Below are 20,204 nucleotides of genomic sequence, written 5' to 3' on the forward strand. Positions count from 1 at the left end.
ACCCTGACTTTTGTTATAATGGTTTTAGCAATGAGATGGGAGTTTTGAGTAAATAGGTGTTTTGTTTTTTGAATTTATTTTACATATGTATTAGTGCACACACACACAAGCAGTGTTCACCTTCATATTTTTGTACTTTCACATTTATATGCAAATAAAAAACTAACTAAAATGCATAGGTAAATTTTATCAGTGATCTTAAATTTCAAGATCAAGGCAAGCACACAATTCAAATTATCAATGAAAAACTAAAATAATGCCTAGTATTTTAAGCACATATCACACTAGATCTATTTATCATTCACTTTTGTTTCTCTGAAATTATTTCCTTGGCCTTGTTAGGCAAAAATAAAATACAACAATTAGCTCAATACTTTTGAAAAACTTTCAAATAAAAACAAAGAAATGAGAATTAGTCTTAGACAACTGTAACAGGTAAAAGGGAAATGGATGTGGGAGGCATATTCATTTGATCAGGATTAGCACTACATTTTTTCACAATATGGAACCAGTCTAAGCAATGGCAAGAATGACGTGTACTCTGGCAAACTGACTCGAGTACATACTTTTGAAACACTTATTAATTTTCTTTTCATTCTGAGAAAGCAAGCACAATCTAGAGAAGCCAGAGTAGACAAATAGATAAAGAAAATAGGCAGATGGGAACCATTCTTATTATACCTCTTCCTTCTTGGTTTCATAGTCTTAGTCATTGCTCATGAAGGGCACTACAAAGTATTTAAATAGGATAGATGCTGAAAATCTTTAGAAAGTTCCAGCCAAAACTGTATGGTATGTTACTTATGCTAACACGTCTAAAACATTTTTTACTTTCAACATCATGCTCATTTATTTTTGGCACAATAAAACAATTTTTTAAATCTGACATTGATTAAACACTGAGGTAACATTTAGAAATTTATTTTCATCTGATTTCTGATTCTATGTATATTAACAGTTTTCATTGATATGTAAAAGATATAATTTTTAGGAAAAAACATTTCTAGGAGAATAATTGCCTTTACTCTTCCACCAAGAAAGCATTCAGAATAATGAATTACAAAGAGGAGGCATAAATCGAAAAACTGAAAGTGTAAGGTTGGGGTGAGCTCATTTTTAAATATACTTTTTCTTTGATGATGCTGGGAAACTATTATATACCTAAAAGAAATGATCAGAAGTCTCTAAAAAATGGATGAGCTATTCCCTGGCAAGAGTTTCCAACCATGGTGTCCTGATATGCAGCTGTGGACAATGACCACTTGCAAAAGATAAAGCAAATAGTTTGACACTGGTACTTGATTTCTAGCAAAGACCAGATCTATATGGTCTCTATCATCATATCACTCTAACTTTTGAGGGGAAGAAAAAAGGTGGAGTAAGAATTGGGATCGATAATAATCCTGGGTCCAGCTATGGGACTTTATGAATATCTTAGGAAAAAGAACATGATGTGAATATGTGTGTGTGCCAGGGGGAGGTCCAAACACCCCGGCTTGCAGAGGCTTGGGGCTCACCACGCATGCTCTCTCACCTCCACGATGTCTGAGTTTGTCCGGCTCTCATGCGGCTCGTTGTACTCCGTGTACTTGAGAAGCACTTTGTCCATGTCGGTGCTGGCATACTGGAACAGCTTGTTGGTGCTGTTGAAGATGATCAGCGCAATCTCACAGTCACACAGCACGCTCAGCTCGTAAGCCTTCTTCATCAACCCAAATTTCCTCTTTGTAAATGTCACCTGGAAAAAAGAAAGCAGCCAAGATTTTTAAAAAAATATTCATGCATGTGTGGTTTTTTCTTTTCTTTTTTCTTTTCCTTCACAAAACAATGGTGTGTAGTTGTCAGACCCTTGGGCACTAACACATTTAGAAAGAAAGCAAATAAATCTAAAATTAATTTCTGCTTATCATTTGAAAATGTGTGATTTCTAGCTTGCTGCTGAATGTGAGACTCTAAATGCAAGATTTAATGTAGGGTATTTTAATGAAGGTGACCAGGGAATTGGTCATGTTTCTTTGAGCAAGTGAAGATTTAAAAAAAAAAAAAACCTAATTTCAGCATGGTTAACATATTTCCCAATTAATAATTAGTTTGGAGCTTGTTTTTGACTATTTGAAGAGTGGACATGACATTATGAACTTAGCATTTTAGATCTGTGTTCAAACAAGTCTTAAAATTGTCTACTCTCATGTCATTTAATTGAAAACACTTGAAGATGACTGTGCTCTCAGAGGATGTCGTATTCTGTTTTCTAGAAACCCAGCAGGGCATTGGGAAGTCCGTTAGCCATTATATGCTTAGGGTTTTGGTTTCATTCTTCTGTGTATCTTTCTTCTTCTCTCAGGTCAGAAACTGTATTGTTAATGCCACCATTTTCTTCTTTTAATCTAATCTATTACCAAAACCCATAATTCCTTTCCTCAAAGTATTTCTCAGGTTCATAACATTTCCCAGGCGACTCTATCACTCATGTCCTTATCACTTCAAGTTTGGACAGCCTAGCAGCTTCCTGTCCTAGATGATCTCCCTGCCTGGAATCATTCCTTCCTCAATTCATCTCAAACCGCAAAGCCTCACTCTTCCTACTGTCTTTTTCCTGATGAGCTGTCTACAACCGCTCCCTCTCCCTGGCTTTGAAAACTTCCTACCTGCCAATCCTACCAAATGCAAAAATATATTTCACTCTTCCCAATTTCAACTCTCTTTTAATTGAACTTCAGCTTGTTGCTCCAGTCTGGATACTGAAAAGGTGTGAACAGTCTTAATTATAAACCTTATATGGTCCACTGTCCCCCGGCAGGTATTCATTCTGTACAGTACTGTTCCTATAAAATACTCCTTAAGAGAAAAGTTCAATGGCCTAATATGTTTGGAAAATGAGGCACACTGGTATGTTAAAGGCTACGAAACCTTTTAAACTTTAACTTGCTTTTCAAACCTATTGCTGACATATTGTTTGTTTCTCTGCATGTTTATTTTGAGGATCACTTACTATCACTCTTCAGAACTAGGTTTTTGAGGCACATATTCTGGGAAAAGCTACTTAATTAAGCTATTGTTTTCAGAAGGAACTATTTACACTTTTTTCATACCTTCAAATGCAAACCACCTTGCAGAGTCCAGCTCATTTTATCCACCACAGATTTGTGTGTAATTCCTAATTGCATATTCCTACCCTTCATCTTTCTTTTTGTCTCCAGACACCCCATACATGTCCTCCAGTTCCACACCTGTCTAAACATCCTGGAATCCCAAATCCTCCAAAGCTCAACCTCATTATCTTCAGTCTAGAATCTGTTACCCCTTTTGGAATCCCCATCTCACCATAAACTCAGACATCCAAACTAGAAACCTCAGAGAGAACTCTGAATCCCGGCCCGCCTCCTCCCACTCCCCACCCTCCCCTACAACTAAATAGATTTATGTTGACAAGGACTGTGGGCTAGCAGACAGAAAACCTGACTTCCCAGTCTCTTCATTCCTCCACATTTTGTTAATTATTGTCTTACTTATCACCTTTTATTTTTCCTTAATGTTACAAATACATTGTATATTTTCAAATATACACAAAAATATACAAAATATATAAAAAATATACAAAATTAAAAAATATACAAAACTGTGTATATTTTCCTATGTGATTTGTTTAACCTCTCTTCCACTACAGTGCATGCCCCACAAGGGCATATGCCATTTTTATTTTGCTCACTACTTTATCCCCAGTGCTTAGACCAGTAGACATGTATGGGCACATGGTAAAAATCTATGGTACAAAAAAATGATAGGGGAAACCATTATGTGAAGTCTTTAGAAAGATACAAGTTGATGTATGTTATATATGTAATAAATTTTGCCATGAAATGTTTTTAACAATTCATATGCAAACTTTTTAAAATAATACATATATTCCTTACCTAATAATAATTATATTATCACATTGACATTGAAGGTAGTATGGTAGAAAGCAAAGAACATAGGGTTTGTATTCAGAGAACTCTGAATTTGAATGCTGCATTTGCTAGCCATGTGACATTCACTTAAAAACTTCTTTTTTGTTTGTTTTTTGAGACAGGGTCCCCCCTGTCACCCAGGCTGGAGTGTAGTGGTACTAGTATTGCTTACTGCAACCTCCACTTCCCAGGGTCAATTGCTCCTCCTGCCTCAACCTCCCGAATAGCTGGGACTACAGGCGTGCACCAACATGTTCTGGTTTTATCTTTATTTTCATTTATTTTTAGTAGAAACGAGGTTTCCATATGTTACTTGGGCTGGTCTCAAACTTCTGAGCTCAAGCGATCCTCCCGCTTAAACCTTTCAAAGTGCTAGGATTACAGGCATAAGCCACTGTGCCTCGCCTTACTTTAAATAAAGTTCTTTGAGTTTGATTTTTTTCACATCTGTAAAACAGAGATTTATACCTACTCTTAGGGTTGTTGTGAGGATTGTATCCAATAATGTGTGTATAGTATTGAGTATAATGCTTAGAGTAGGTGCTCAATAAATATTAGTTCCCATAAATTTCTTAGTTGACTTAACTGAAAAAGAACTAGCAGAATATACTCGTCTTGGTGACTTGAAGAGTCAACCAATTACGGCTATTTGAGGATGTTACTGTGTTTGATAGAAAGATAAAGCTGAGCTATCGAAAGATAAAGCTGTAGTGACCATCCTTTGGAAAATAAGGCGTTTAGGTATTTACTAGCCCATATCAACTAGTCAATATTTACTCAGTTACGTTATTTACGTTTCAACTTGGATAATTCTTCTTTCTTGTAATTGTCAGTGTTTTACCTTCTATTTCATCTTTATTGATTGTCTTTCTAAAGTACTTCTGATAAAATATAGCCAGTGTTTTATTTTCATATCTGATTATCATACTACTTTAGAAAAGTTTATTCTGTTTTATTCAGATGAGTCATAACTGATATTAAGGATGGGTTGAAAACCAACTTTTTGGAATGACTAAATAAACATAATAATCATTAATTACACAGAGCTGTACTGAATGTCTTTTAATATTTCTTTTAGATCCAATTTTGATATGAAACTATACCTGCATATTGGCATTTTATTTAGTGAAATAGGCTACAGAATACGTTCATTACAGAAGGCACTGACCTAGACTACTTTCATATATCTAAAACCACTTTTAATCAAACTTCATGACCACAAACTGCATGTGGAATGTCTCAATACAGTATGGTTTCTGTTGTACTCAGACCTCAGGATTTTGCACATTACAACACTCTTAATCAAAGTACATTTCAGTACAGAAATATCATTGATGCCACTATTTGTGTTTACTTTTAGTGCTCCTAAATTTTTGTGTCACCAAATAGGCTGCTAGATAATGCATACTTGTTGAATAATACCTGTCAAAGAAGTCAGTGCATATAGCTTCTTCTGCGATTTAAAACTGCAAACTGGAATGATGACTGTATTAAAGCATGTAAGAAAATATCTTCAAAATCTACTCTTAATTGCCCTAAATTTAATTCTGCATTATGTTCATAATCTTCATAGCATACTCAAAATGTATTTTATAATGCTTTTTCACATTGTTCATAGTTAGATAAAATTATTTTTAAGCATTAGGCTTTCTAAAGAGATCTGGAACATTACTCTTCATTTAAAATATGCCACTCAATGACAAAGATTTCAATTCTGAGCTTTTATACTTAAATAATGCATTGTGATGATTACATTTTTCTTAACTTGATAATAGTTTGTAATGGGGGACAAGTCCATATATCTTTTTAAATAACATGTTTGGAACCTTAGGTGAGGCAGAAAGAGGTTTTTACAGTAGTTAGGCAAAGAGTCACTCTTTTCCAGGATTTACGTAAGTCAACATGTTATTAAATTAAAGAGACTTAATGCGTGATATAGCGTAGAAAGCAGAACTACTCTGTAAGTTTTTTATTTTGTGTTTTTTCTTTATCTTTTTGCATCTTTAAATAGCCCCAAATGTGATGATGGTATGTTAAGTTTTTTAGTGGCCCTGACTTTTAAATCCTAGAATAAGGACAGATATCATACATCTTATGTTGATAATGGCTCTAGAATCTATTAAGTATGAAGGAAAAACAGAAATTAGAATTTGAAATTTGAGAAAAGAAACATTCATTATATACAGCACCTTACAAACCAGTTACTAAAAATTTAAGAAAGTCTATTCACAAAAAGTGTAAAAATAATTTGGCTAAGTTTTATGGAGTATTTTCTGCATGTCAAACATTATGCTAAGCAATATTTATTGAATATTCTCTATGTCAGACATTTGTGGTAGGTACTGTGGGTTCCATTATATAAAATAATATCTCCCTTGTTCATATCAGTTCCTTGTGGCTGGAGAAAAAGTCATTTAATTCCATAACGTTTAAAAGGAATTTTCTTTATTTGGAACAAAATGCATGACTTGGCCAACAAAGTTATGTTTTCAGTCAGGTCTAATAATCTGAATTCGTATTTTTATCTAGAGTTGAGTGAATTCAGTTATTGAGTTAGAAAAATAATAATAGATGTAAATTCAGTCAAGATGAGTATGAAATGAAATCTACCTTACTGGTTATTTCTAATCTTGATTTAGTGAAAGCTGATTGTGGTATTACTCCCATCTCTCCTTTTCCACCTGGCCACTGGATGCGCCCATCAGGCTGTAAGGGTTAGTTTAAATGCCAACTTCTTTCTCTGATGCTTTCCTTGTTGCATTCAGATAAAACTCATTCCTTTCTCACTGCAGTCCTCCAGCACTTCTTACAAATCTTTATTATCAGACTTACTCCACTATTACAAAGTTGGTTTTCCCTTCTGCCAGATTTGAATTCCTCAAAGACCCTCACTCAGGCCTCTCACAGACTCTGACCAGTGGCCACTCAATGAACCTTTGTTGAATGAGTGGATTATGGAATGGAAATACTCCATTTTGAAGTCTGAATGTTTCGGTATAATTTTATGTTAGAGAAGACACTTTTTACTTGCCTTTTAAATAATTTATTCTCCCAAAAATAAGAGATTTTGAACACATATACCTTTATTTTACTACAACGTTTAGCTTATTAGTGACACATATCTTAAGATAAAGTAATTATACTATTTTGGAATTTATAATAAAGAAGGTAAATGATCTCTGGACAGAAATATATATGTAAATACGCTGTAGACCTCAAGAAAAATATACTTTAAAAAGTTCAGAGAAAAGTTTGTTCTTTTTTATCCCTCACCTGGATGATGACTCATCATGAAAGATGAAAAAGTCTGAAGATAAAAATTTAATTTTACAATCACAGGATACAGAAAGAATGGGGAGGATCCATGGGTTCAGGATGACTGAGTTTGTTCAGCAAAAATGTATTCAACTTTCTGATGAGTTCAGATTTTCAAAGAATAAGCATCTGGAAAAGTGATGAAATCCTCATGCAGAATTTGAGACTTGATGGTAGTAATTTAGCTGATTTAAATATGGCTGTTGAACTATAATTAATGAGGCCGACTTAATTGATCAATGTTAAGTTTATCAAAAAGTGTCTAGTAAAGTGCCATGGAGTTCAGTACTTTTCCCATCCCAGGAAACATTTTTTTCATTGGTTTAGATGGGAATATAAGAAGGCAGGCTTATCAGATCTGCATGCAACGTAAATCTGGGTGCTTGAGCAAACACACTAGGTGATAGAGTCTATATCCACAGCGCCTTCTACAGCCTTCAGAAAGCTAGGTCACAATCAAGATGACTCAAATGGAGGTAATTTTAAAGTCCACATTCATATTTTTAAAAAACAATTACAAAAGGTCAGGTTGGAGAAAATTACAGAATTTTGGAAAACGATCTAAAGTTTTAGTGTTCTATAGTGGTAATTAATTATTCTACTGATCTTTTTGTTTGTCTGAACCATCTTTGGTAGTGTATTCAGTTCTGAAGGTTACATTTTAAGAAGGCACTGACAAAATTAGAGCATCTACAGGATGGTAAACTGACTGATGTAGGGTCTGAGAACAATTTTGCATGAGGAACCATTGAGAGAATCTGGAATGTATAACTCAGAAAAAATAGAATTAAAAGTGAAATGCTAAACATTTTTTAAGATCTGAAGCATATGCCCATGTGAAGAGGCAAAATTAGTAAGCATTGTTGAAAATCATAAAGAGGTTCAAAACAAAGGAAAATCTAGTGATGAGAACTGCCTAAGAGTGGACCTAGTCTCACCAAGCAGAAAGCAGCTCATTTCTGAATATGTTCACATACAGCTGCATATCCAGGAAGGTGTAGAAGGGGTTCCTGAATTAAGCAGGAAGTTGAACTAGAGACCTTTAAGATATTTATTTTAATTTTTAGATATTCTTAATCTATGCCTAGGTATCACAGAGCTTTGAGTTAAGAGTCAATGGCAATATGGTTCACCAAGCATGCACCCTACAGAATCTCCTACGTTTTAGTTACTCAATTCCACCAATACATTATCGCCTCTAATTTCCATATTTCAAGAAATAAAATAACTTTTTTGTGGCTAGAAGAGACACAAAAGACTGTAAAGAATTAAGACAACATTAAATGATGAATGTACTGAAAATGCACAGAAAAATAATTATCCAGATTGATAAAATAGAAAATTCACATTATTAAAGAAATTTTAAAGAAGCAGGATATATGCATCATGACTGGGGCAGTGCGATGTAGAAAGAAATACATAAAAATTGAAAATCAAGTCCCAGCTCTGCCTTTTATGAGCTGTGTGCCCTTGCGTAAAATGGCTTAACTTACCTGAACCCCAGTTTCCTCACCTGGAAAGTGGAGGTAATAATAGGCATCATATAGAATTCTATGAGAGGTCAAGTAGGGGATATAATACAAGTGTAAACTAACTTGTTAACTGTGAAACACTTTACAAGGCAAGTAGTATCTTCTCTGATGCACCAGGCTTGGTCGCTCCTTGAAACATACTGTAAAAGACTGGTCTCCTAGGACCGACTGTCAGCTTGTGTTACCATTATTTACTTAGGTCTAGATTAGAGTATCTCTCTCAGCTATATCCTAGCTTTTCTTGAGTACTTGGGCCATCTTTTGTTCATTGTTGTAATGTGACATCCAATAATAATACTTGGCTAAATAAATATATGTTGATAGAATGAACAGATATATGAACAGAGGAATTATAGTGTTTTTCATAATTCAAAATGAATAGCTGAAAATAAATTTCTATGGATGCTCAGACTATGTCAACAAGAAGTTTGCTACTGAGAGAGGGCAATTTCACATACTTGTTTTATTTTTTTGTGTGTCATTTTAACTTACTGTAAAAACTTACATTTGGTAAAATTAATCAGGAGAAAAACTGGACTGGGTCAAATTTTATGTGTGGGTTTGTTGGTGCAAGTGAAGCATATCATATTTCTTATTTTTTTTTTAGATAACAGTGTTGCTTATTTAATGATTTTTTCTAAGAAGCTCAAAGATTTTATAATAAATTATCTCCCTACATTTGACAGTATCTCTTTGAACTTACTCTTTAGCACAGTTTATCATCCCTATTTTTCAGATGAATACTGTAAACAACGACATGAATTGCCTTATCCAAGGTCCCCAAACTTGTGCCTGGATGGATTAGAAAACCAACCCTCTTCACACAAAATGCATCTTTCTTTCTGTTAGTTGGTGTTCCTTCCCTCTTTTAGATAACTATGGATTTTAGGGGCTGAAGTTCAGCTCAAAATCGACCCAGTCAACTGTTTATTGAACAGTGTGCAGGCACTGTCATTTGTAATGTTACATTAAGAACCATCAGAAATTCTGATAAGTACAAGCACAGTAATGCATAACATATTAATTAATGTAAGGACTGCTTTCTAGGTTAAAGTCAAAAAATAATACTAAGAACACTAAATTGAGAGCAAGTTGGTTTCTAGGTTCTGACAGTAAATCAAAGCTACTTTTGTATAGGCTCTGCAGCCAACTCTGCCCTCAGATGCTCTGGTCATTTCCACTACAGCCACTGAGAACCACATGCATGCACTAGTGGGCACAAACTAGTTCTATATTTATGGATGTTTATTTTAATTTCAGAAAATGGGAAGAATTTTAGTTGGTAGTAAATACAGGTCTGCTTACAGTTAGAATAAAAAAGGTGGACCTCTGATTTACACAGGCAATGTAAATAACAAGTTCTAAAAACAGAGGAGTCCTGTATCATTTCCTACAGGGTAGGGAAATTAGTTTGACTACTGTGCAATGGAAAGGGCATTTCATAATCTTTCTCCACTCCACACGACTGCCCCCTCCCTCATCCTCCCAGGCCCGGCCCCATTCATAAAATCACCTCAGAACTTTCCTGCCATATTAACTATTGTAGTTCTTGCACCTTACAGTAAAGAGTTCTGATAGAAAAGGACTGTTAGAAACGGCAGCTACTCACATCTATAATAATAATTGAGGCCCAATTCCAAATTGCCTCAGACATATCACTAAGAGAAGGGACAAAAATCTCATCTATGAGTCCCAAATACTTCTTTCCACCAATCAGAATATTTTTAGCCTAATCTTAGTTGAACATTATGGTCCTCAATGAATGGATAATTTTTTATTGTTTCATTTTCACCATTCTTTAACTCATAAATAGTAGTTTCTTTGTTTTAAGACGTGTTTGGGACTCATATACCCAGCTAATTCTATTTTCAAAGGTTTGAGGTTTTATCATTTTTTTTCCCTCCAAATAGAGTCATGATAAATATAACCCTCATTCTGTGAAAATATTTCAGGTCGACTCCTCCTCCTCATCCCCCCACCTAGATAATCTCTCAGTTTCCTCCCAGTTGAGGAAACAGAATGACTAATGAGTGACAGATGGACAGTTCACAGATACAATACACTCTGTAATCCAGGAGCCACAGGTCTTCCTATGTGTTTAAAGGGTTAGGGCTGGAGTCAAGAGTCTGCAACGACAATCTTTAATTGGGAAAAAGGGAAATGCCCTCCTAAATGCTCTTTCTCTACCTCCCTTGTTCCTGACAGTAAGTAATGGCACAAGTGTTCTAAAGTATTCCTCTTCAGTTTTATTTTGTTTAATTCACTCTGTCATTAGAAAGGCTTGTGAGCTTTAGGCCCGATGATTACTCTCGGTGGGAGGAAGCAGTGCCTCTGCAGACTTGTGTTCTAGACAAGTGTTCCTTTATACAATGACGGGGCCTGCCATCGTAAATGAAAGGCTCTTTAAAGGGCAGCGAGGGACTCTTTTAAGCAGACTGCTACCACGTGCTTGTAACCCTCCAGCATAACTTGCGAGGATGAGACAGCAGTGTGTTCTGCTGCAAAGGGGACTATTGTCCTCATTACCCTCAAGCAAATTGAGCCTCGTTTCACTGAAATATAGTAGTATTTCCAAAGGATTTTCAAGCACTAGTTCCTAAAATTCTGAACATGATAAAAGGATTAAAATAGGGGCTTAGAGTGTGGAATTTAGAACTCTACCAATCCCTCACCCTAAGTCAACATTCCAAATCCCAAAATAAAACTCTAAATCTTATGCACTGGATGAAAAATAATAAATCACAATTAGATCTAAATTAAATAATCAAATGCACATTAATAAAACAAGTGTTTATTAACAAAATCACAAGAGTTTGAGTTTTAAAATTTGTGACAGCTAAATTCTGATACATTTGTCTACATGAGGAAAAGGAAGAAGGATGACTGAAAATTATTAACTTGCTCAGGATTTAAGAGATTTTACTGTGGCCCATTTTAAGGCCTCGGAATGTTTTGCCTTTTGAAAAGAGGACTAACACAGCAGGCTTCACATTTTTTATATGTGCTGCTCAGATCTGCCTGGTTCGTTAAAGGGTTGATTTTCATTCTAAATCCAATCTGCAGATGCAGTCATAAAATAAATACCTCTGTTTCTCTGTATCTCATCTACATAAGAGATATAATTTGAATCTGAGAAGAATCAAATAAACCAGATTAAAATTTTGGGGGCAAAAACATGTTTACTAGTTCAACAAAGCCAAATGTACCTAAGGGAAAGGTCAAAGGATACTTCATTCCCTGCTGAGCAAATGCTCAGGAAGCACATTTGTCTACATTTTCCTGTCATAACAGGAAGAGTGTAACTTCTTCCTTTCCACAATAGCTTAGGTTTTACCTCCTAACTCCAATATTTTCTCCCCCAGGGCCTTCCAAATCAATCCTTGCAAGACAGAAGGCTGTCTCCGTTATAGTTTCCAAACAGTTACATTTGTTGAAATGTTATTTAAATGTTAGTGATTTCTTCAGTTAAACTGTTCCAATTTAAAATTAAAAGTCAAATTTCCAAACATTTAGATTGGTTCTCTAATTCTTATTAAAGGTCCAACATATTTCAAAAGAAACACAAATACACATTACATATTATGAAATTTTAATTTATTTCCTTAATGATGTCTAATTTACTTATATTTTTTAAAATTTTTGCCCAAAGCCATTATCCTCAGAAAAAATAAAAGTTTCCAAACTACCTTCAACAAGAATACATTGGGATGTAAACTTTAAAAATACTTTTACATAATAATTTTTGAAGTAGTTTCATTTTGAACTAAATGTTAAAGAAGTTCAGACTGCGGAGGACATGGCTTTTGAAACAATTAGCATCATGTCTTTTAATCTACAGTTTGGAAGAAACTTCTGGGTTTATGTGGTCTATTTATAATGTAATTATTTTTAGTGTTGGTTTCTCAGTAATACAATGTCACACAGTTTGTGCATTTGCAAAGCTAAAGGTGACTGGACAGAGTGGTGTGTGTATGCATTCCCAGAGGTGAAAGGGGCCATTCAATGTCAACTTTCTACACAAAATGACATACAATAAATAAAAGCATTAGATTCTTTTTAAATTACAGTTTTAAGTAGAAATTATGTGAGATACACAAATTAGAAATGGAAACAATAAAAATCTTTGAGGCCCTCAAGTTCAAAGAAGAGTGACAGAATTCTACAAGAGACAATTAACTCTTTTCCTTGTGAAAATTTTGGCCTCTCTTAGATTTCCTACCAAAGGAAAGTGAATGAATGAGATTGACAGGGGTTGGAGCAATATCTTTCTGGCAGTAAAGGAGTAGATCTAGCTGACATAAATATAAACTATAATGCACCAAATGGGATAAATAGTAAATGTGTGGCGTGGCACACTATTGCTGTGATCCCATTACATGGTGGGGAGACTATTTGTGAATTGTTTTCAAAATGCTAAGGGATAATATGGAAATGAATGGCCTGAGGTCACAGCTGTTAAACATATATCTGAGCATTCTGCCTACTGACTTTTTTTTTTTTTTTAATTTTGAAACTCTTAGAAGTACTATTTGGGTCATTTTCCCTTCCGGTTTTCTTTTTCAACCTCTTCAGTCACCAGCAATTCCAAATCTTTGAATAAAAACTTTTCCCTTGGTAATTTTAAGATTAATAAAAGAATGATTTAACTTATACGCATGAGGAGCTTTTAAGAAGGCATCCACAATATGCAGCACTACACCCTATAATTTAGTATAATTTTTAATAAAGTGTTGGGGAGGCAGGTAGGTCCTCCCCATTAAGAAATGATACTAAGAAAAAACAATCATCATCATCATTATTATGAGGTATTCGCAGGCTTATTTTGGATTAAAAAATGGGAAAATCAATAATTTTTCACTGATTGAACTTTTTATTCACTAGGTCTGAAAGAGACTCCAGATATTTCTTGATTAACAAATATAATTCTTCTATAGTATTTAAAGAAAAACTCGCAAGTCTGGAAATTCTGTTTGTGGAGGTGGCCAAAATAAGTGCATTTAGCAGCGTTGACTGCATCTTCTATCCTCCAACTTATGGTTTGGAATTCACCGAAAAATTATTTTTTTGAAGCAATTAATTTGTATTTCTCAATTATCCAGTTAGTCACATTTAAAGAGTGAATATATCTCTCTTTTAAAAATTTTCTATTAGGTTATTAGAATGTAACTCCCAAATTTAGAACTGTAATTAACTTGGTGAAAACCAGGAAAAAGTAAGGAGTAAAATTTTTTGTTTTTAAAGAGTCACTTGAGGGAATCTATACATCTATTTTTTTCAGTTTAGTGTCGAATAGACCAGATTAGTTTAAAAACACATCAGTATGTAGAAACTGTCAGAAGCTGCATCTACACTGAACACATTTTTCCAGCTTTTTTCCTAGTTCATCTTATATAATTTATAATTCATATAAAGAGACTGAGACGGGGACATAAGAAGAGGGGAAGTTAGAAAATGTAACAGCTATGAACTCTGAATTTCTTTTAGTCATAAGGGGATTCTCCTGTTCTATTAACAGGAGAATGTTGCTAATTGTCTTTAATTTGTGCTCCAGTTATTGCACTGATAATTACATGAAGTTTTGTTTGCTGGCAAAAACTATTAGTGTTCCAGATCTGATGAAAGAAAAGAAAACTTAAGACATTTAAATATATTTCTTCCTTAACCTACTATTTTAAGCCCTGTGTTATCTGACAAATATTTAAATGTCTTTTTATAACAAGTTGCACAAATAAATTTGGGTTTACCTCTCCCATCCTTCAAAGTAGGAAAGCTGAAATTTTCAAATACAAACATATAAGTAAATAGGTTTAGGTTAACCATGCCTGATTTTTATATATCTTTCTTCCTAATATAACAGATTTCTAAATATATTGTTTGTAGAAAGAGTCATATAAGGACAAGACTCATTTAAAAACTGTTAAAGGATCCAAAATTACAGCTAGATAAGACAAATGCATTCAAGTGTTCTATACCACCAAAGGATGACTACAGTTAATGTATCTTACAGTTTGAAATAGCTAGAAGGAGGATAATGGACGTTTCCAAGACAAAGAAATGATAAATGTTTGAGATAATGGATATGCTAACTACCCTGATTTGATCACTATACATTGTATGTATTTAAACATCACTGTGTACCCTATGAATATGTACAATTATTTGTTAATTTAAAAAAATGTAAAGACAAAATAAATGAAACAAACCCCTCCCCAAACCATCTGTGCATAAAAACAAGTTTGCTGTTGAGTGTTTTAAGCCTGTATATATATGCTATTGTAAACTACAATAAAAGTGTCACAGAAAAAAAAAATTCTAACTGTTTCAGGAGCATGATTAAAAATTGGTACCATGTGAAAGAGGGTAAGATTATGATTGCCTAACTGATGGGGGTATTTCAAGGGTAAAAAAAAAATGCCGATTGAGAGACTGAAACTGTAGTGTTAGCATAAGCTGGAAGCTGGTAGTGATAAAAATGGTGAGGAGTAGTTAAAAATAATTTGGTCAGTAACATATATTCGAAAATAGTTCCCACAAGCATAAAATTTAGGAAACGGCTTCTCCCCATCCTTTGTCATAAATCCTTCTCTGCAAACGTCCTGTGTGATCTTTCCTTCCTGTCCACAAACTATCCTCTTTGCATCAGCTCGCTCCTGCTCTGGTATCATTCTCTAGCCCCTTGTTAGCTTCTGAAGGCTCCTTTGTGTTTCTGCTCTACCTGTTCCACTTTTCCATCCATCTCCTCAATACCCTTTTCAGATAAAACCCTCATGAAATGAAGATTTAGGTAACATTCTTTATTGTGCTACACAGCACAAGAGTTGTTTTGACAGAAATCACATTAACTATAATAGCGAATGGTTCAAAGAACCTGAGTCTTAATAGGAATAGTTAATAAGTAAATTTATTGAGCACTTATTATGTGGTGGGAACTTTACATTTACTGCTTCATTTAATTATCTTAAGGACCTAATGAGAAAGGTACTATTTTTGTTTAATCTTCACTCTAGTGACGAGGGTACTGCTGAAGCTCAGAGGGGCTAAGTAACTTGCTAGAGTCATATAGCTAGTAAGTGGCAGAAGTGGGACAAGAACCAAGTTTGTATGTCTCTAAAAACCATGCCTCTTAGCCATTTGATTATGCTATATAATGTATTTGGGAAAAGCAATGACACAAAACCATGCTCTTAGTTATTATATTACACTAGATGCATCATGACATAATTTTAAAGAGCATGATTTGTTTTGTGTTGAATATGAGAGATCTGGGCTCAGATATTGGTCACTTCCCAGTTTTAACTGTACAATCTTGAGCCAGTTATTTAGAACTTAATAGGACCTTCAAAACTTTGCAAGATCTGGGTCCTGTCTATCCAATCTTTTCTCTCATTTCTCTACAGTCATACACCAGGCTCAAGTCCCACTGGTCTTCCTTCAGCTCCTCAGTCAAGCTCTTTCCTCTCTTAAGGAGCTTTGCAAATACTGCTTCTGGAATGCTGTCACCTGCCTAACTCTGACTCATCTTTTAGCACTTCCTCAGGCCTTTCTCCAACCCTGATGTAAATACCTTCTATTATTCTTTCACAGCACATATAAGTGAAATTTTTGTTATATATTTTCATATTTCATGTCTGTTTAATTCAATCAGGGGTCCATAAACTGTAGCCTACAAGTGAAATCCAAATGTCCTGTTTTTGTCCGTAAAGCTTTATTGGAGCACAGCCACACAGGTTCATTTACATATTGCATACGGCTTTCAGACTACTAGCGCAGAGTTGAGTAGTTGAGACAAAGACTATATGGCTCACAAGGCTAAAAATATTTACTATGTGGTCCTTTACAGAAAAGCTCGCTGACCCCCTAAAGCAGAGGATAAACTGGATGAGATTCTTGTTCACCACTGAATACTTAGTGATAGGTACACTGCAGTCTAGTAACATTTGTTGATTTCACAAATAAATGAATTATTCAGCCATAAAATGGGACTTATTAATAAAAATTAATTGGAATTATATATATATATATATAGTTCTTGGCACATAATTGGTAATTACTTTTATTAGGTTGTCTGAAAATTTCTGTAAGATAAATTAACAATTCATGTTATTTTTACATACTTGCTTAAGAAATCCATGATGTTTAAGCTTGAAACTAAAAATAAATAGTTTTTGTAAACTTGGAAATGCCGAAAATTTTTTAAATAAAAAAAGGCTGTCAACTTTTATTCTCACCTAAACTATTTTATGTATTGATGTTTCTGAATTTGAGCTGTTCTCTACTTCCACTATGAAAGACGGCTAAAGTAAAGGTAAGATTCAATTTAAACAGCCATTCTATTTCACAACAGTTTTATTTCTTAATGATATACAACTTATCACATCAGTGCTGTAATATTTCATTTCACACGTGAAGTCAGTATTTCTTTTTCTGGAAAAAACATACCTTGTTCTGTGTATAGCTAAATAAACAAGTGCAATGGCAGAGCAGTCTTTGACAGCTTTTAAGAAAAGATGACAGTGAGCCATTGCGTGAGGTTCTACTGGACAGTCTACAGTGGGGCAGCTTCAAAGAGGGCAAAGCAGCCAACATTTTTCTTTGCAACATGTGAATACACACTTGAAAGCAAGCCCAGGTTAGGGATGCCGCTACACAGTATGATATGCTGTTTTGGATTTGCTGGTTTTGTTTATTAGGAGTGTCCTACATATTTTAGGCTCTTTCCCAAACGACTCTTAAAACCGCTCTCATAGTAGGTGAGAGGTGCACAAGACAAACATTTATATGTAAAATGTTTGAAATTGTCAATAGCCTCTAAAATAATCACTGAAATATATATTAAAACATGGCGGATTTCAATTTTACTAATTCTGTTTAAAAGCGTTGAACTTACAGGCCTACTGTATCTAAAGACTGGAGAAAAGAATAAATATATCCTAAATTCTAAAGAATAAAATCAAGAAATCTGTCTTCAGAATTTAAAAAAATGGTAAGTCAAACTAAGCTGAATTTGAATAAGTTTTCTTCTTCTAAAGTTATTATGACTTCTAACCTGGATGAGAGTAACAGCCACTGTACCTGCAACTGTATATAAATAAAGAAAAAATATTCAATTATTAGCTCAAAAGTACAATATTAAAAATCTTTTTTTTTTCTTTTTGTTTTTTTGAGACAGGGTCTCACTCTGTTGCCCAGGTTGAAGTGGAGTAACATGATCACGGCTCACTGCAGTTTTGACGTCTTGGGCCCTAGTGATCCCCAAGTAGTTGGAAACACAGGTGCGTGCCACTACCACACCAATTTTTTTTTTTTTTTTACTTTTTTAAATAAGAGATTGCATTTCCCTATGTTGCCCAGGCTGGTCTTGAACTCCTGGGCTCAAGTGATCTGCCTGTCAAAAGTGCTGGGATTACAAGCATGAACTACCACTCCCGGCTTTAAAATTCTTCTATCCCTAGAATTCCTGTCATTTGTTACAACATGGGTGAAACCAACCGGAGGACATTATGTTAAGTGAAATAAGTCAGGCACAGAAGGACACATTTTGCATGTTCTCACTTGTGCGGGAGCTAAACTTTTTTTTTTTAATTGAACCCCCTGAGATAGAGAGTAGACTGATGGTTACCATAGGCTTGGAACGGTAGCTGGGCATGGAGCGGGGAGGGGATAAAGTGGGGATGTTTAATGGGTATAAAAATAGGTAAGATGAATAAGATCTAGAATTTTGTAGTACATAGGGTGACTACAGTTAATAATAATTTATCGTATATTTAAAAGTAATTAAAAGAATAGAATTGGAATGTTCTTAATACAAAGAAATGATAAATGCTTGAGGTAGGCACACCTCAGTTATCCTGATTTTGATCACTACACATTGTATACATGTATCAAAACATCACATGTATCCCATATTAAATACAACTATTATCTACCCATAATAATTAAAAATAGAAATTAAAAAATCTTGGATCCCTGTTTTTTTTAATAAAGCATAATAAAAGCTCATGAATTCAACCTGCAAAAATTCTCTTCTAACTTTACAAGCAAAACAAGATACAATGAATATCATAAACCTAAAAATTATCTGATGTTGGTAATAAAGTGTAAATGCTCATTCATATGTTTTTGACTGTACTCAAAATAGGTTCTGGTCCAAATAACAAAGTCCAAACAGTGTTACATGATGTTCAATATTTCAGTCTTAATCTCAATTTCAAGCTATAGGCCAATTAAAAAATAGTGGTTTTCTATTGACACAATTATTGCTTTTTGGCTTGATCCACAGCAAGAAACGATGTGCATGAAAACACTAAAGGAATCCACCATAAATCTTAATGTTATTCACCCTTTAGCTAAACATGCAGCCAAAACTAGCTCAAGTCATGTGTACCTGAAAATATACAATAATTTAGAGGAGTATAAACTTGAAAACCTAAAAGTTTCTCTACTTTTTAATGGTATACTGACTGTGATGCAATAAATAATTCCTATTCATTATAATTTACACATGAAACAACACTATATTTAAAAAAATGAATCAATCAGTTCTAGTCCCATTTGTATGTCCAAGAAGACAAAAAGGGACAATAGAGGACATGAGCGTCTGTATTTGTGGGGAAATTACAGTCTAGTGGTTGTCCCCAGGGCTACTGTGTAACCTTTCTTCAGTGTAACTGAGCAACAGGCAAAACACTCTTCTCTTCCACAGTTCAGAAACGTCTTCTCTGCAGGTTCCATGATCCATATGAGATGGTTGGGACCCTGCACTACTATAATTTCTCCCAGGACCATTATTTAATATTTAATGTTAGACAAGCTACCCAGCTGTCCTTATATAGCCTAACTAAATCCACTCTCCCCAAGTGTGAAGAAAAATAGAATCAAATTGCAGGCATTCATGATATACAAGTCTTTAATGCTGAACTGAGCATTTGAATGTGTAAAGTCTGCACAACAGATTAATTGTATCACACAGACATTATCACTGGCATTCTAGAAAAAAATTATAACACCATCTGCCTCTATGTTTATCAAATTCAGATTTAAAATGGTATGAATTAACTGATAGTTCTTGCCTATATGTTTTAAGTTATTAATATCTTGTGTGGGTGTTTTCTTTGTTGTTGTTGTCAGCACAATGTTAAAATGTTTGGATGTATTTCAAAATCTCATTTACTATGAATAAAATGAAAGCCATTTTTATACAGGATATTTATCCAATATTATAAACCTTTAAGTGAATGACCACAGAAGGTCTAGTTCCCATGAATATAAGGATATCTTTGTTTGATGATGCGTGCAATGTAGCAATGTTGTGCTGATTAACTCTTAATTATCAAGCTATTCATGTCACACTAGCACACTTCCCATTTAAAATTTGTATTGAAGTAAAAAGTGAATGATCACAAATGTG

At 34.4% G+C, this 20,204-nt stretch overlaps 1 protein-coding gene across 21 annotated transcripts in view; it reads right to left on the reverse strand.

Moving 5' to 3' along the window:
* MEF2C (myocyte enhancer factor 2C) overlaps nt 1-20,204 on the reverse strand; it is a 163,079-nt gene that overhangs the window by 84,443 nt on the left and 58,432 nt on the right. For all 21 annotated transcript variants that reach the window (XM_023215038.1, XM_023215027.3, XM_023215036.1 and 18 more), the window contains exon 3: nt 1,535-1,738. In XM_023215038.1, the coding sequence (XP_023070806.1) occupies nt 1,535-1,738 (204 nt within the window). The remainder of the gene's footprint in view (nt 1-1,534; nt 1,739-20,204) is intronic.

Source organism: Piliocolobus tephrosceles, chromosome 4 (assembly GCF_002776525.5).
Source record: "Piliocolobus tephrosceles isolate RC106 chromosome 4, ASM277652v3, whole genome shotgun sequence".
Taxonomy (NCBI): domain Eukaryota; kingdom Metazoa; phylum Chordata; class Mammalia; order Primates; family Cercopithecidae; genus Piliocolobus; species Piliocolobus tephrosceles.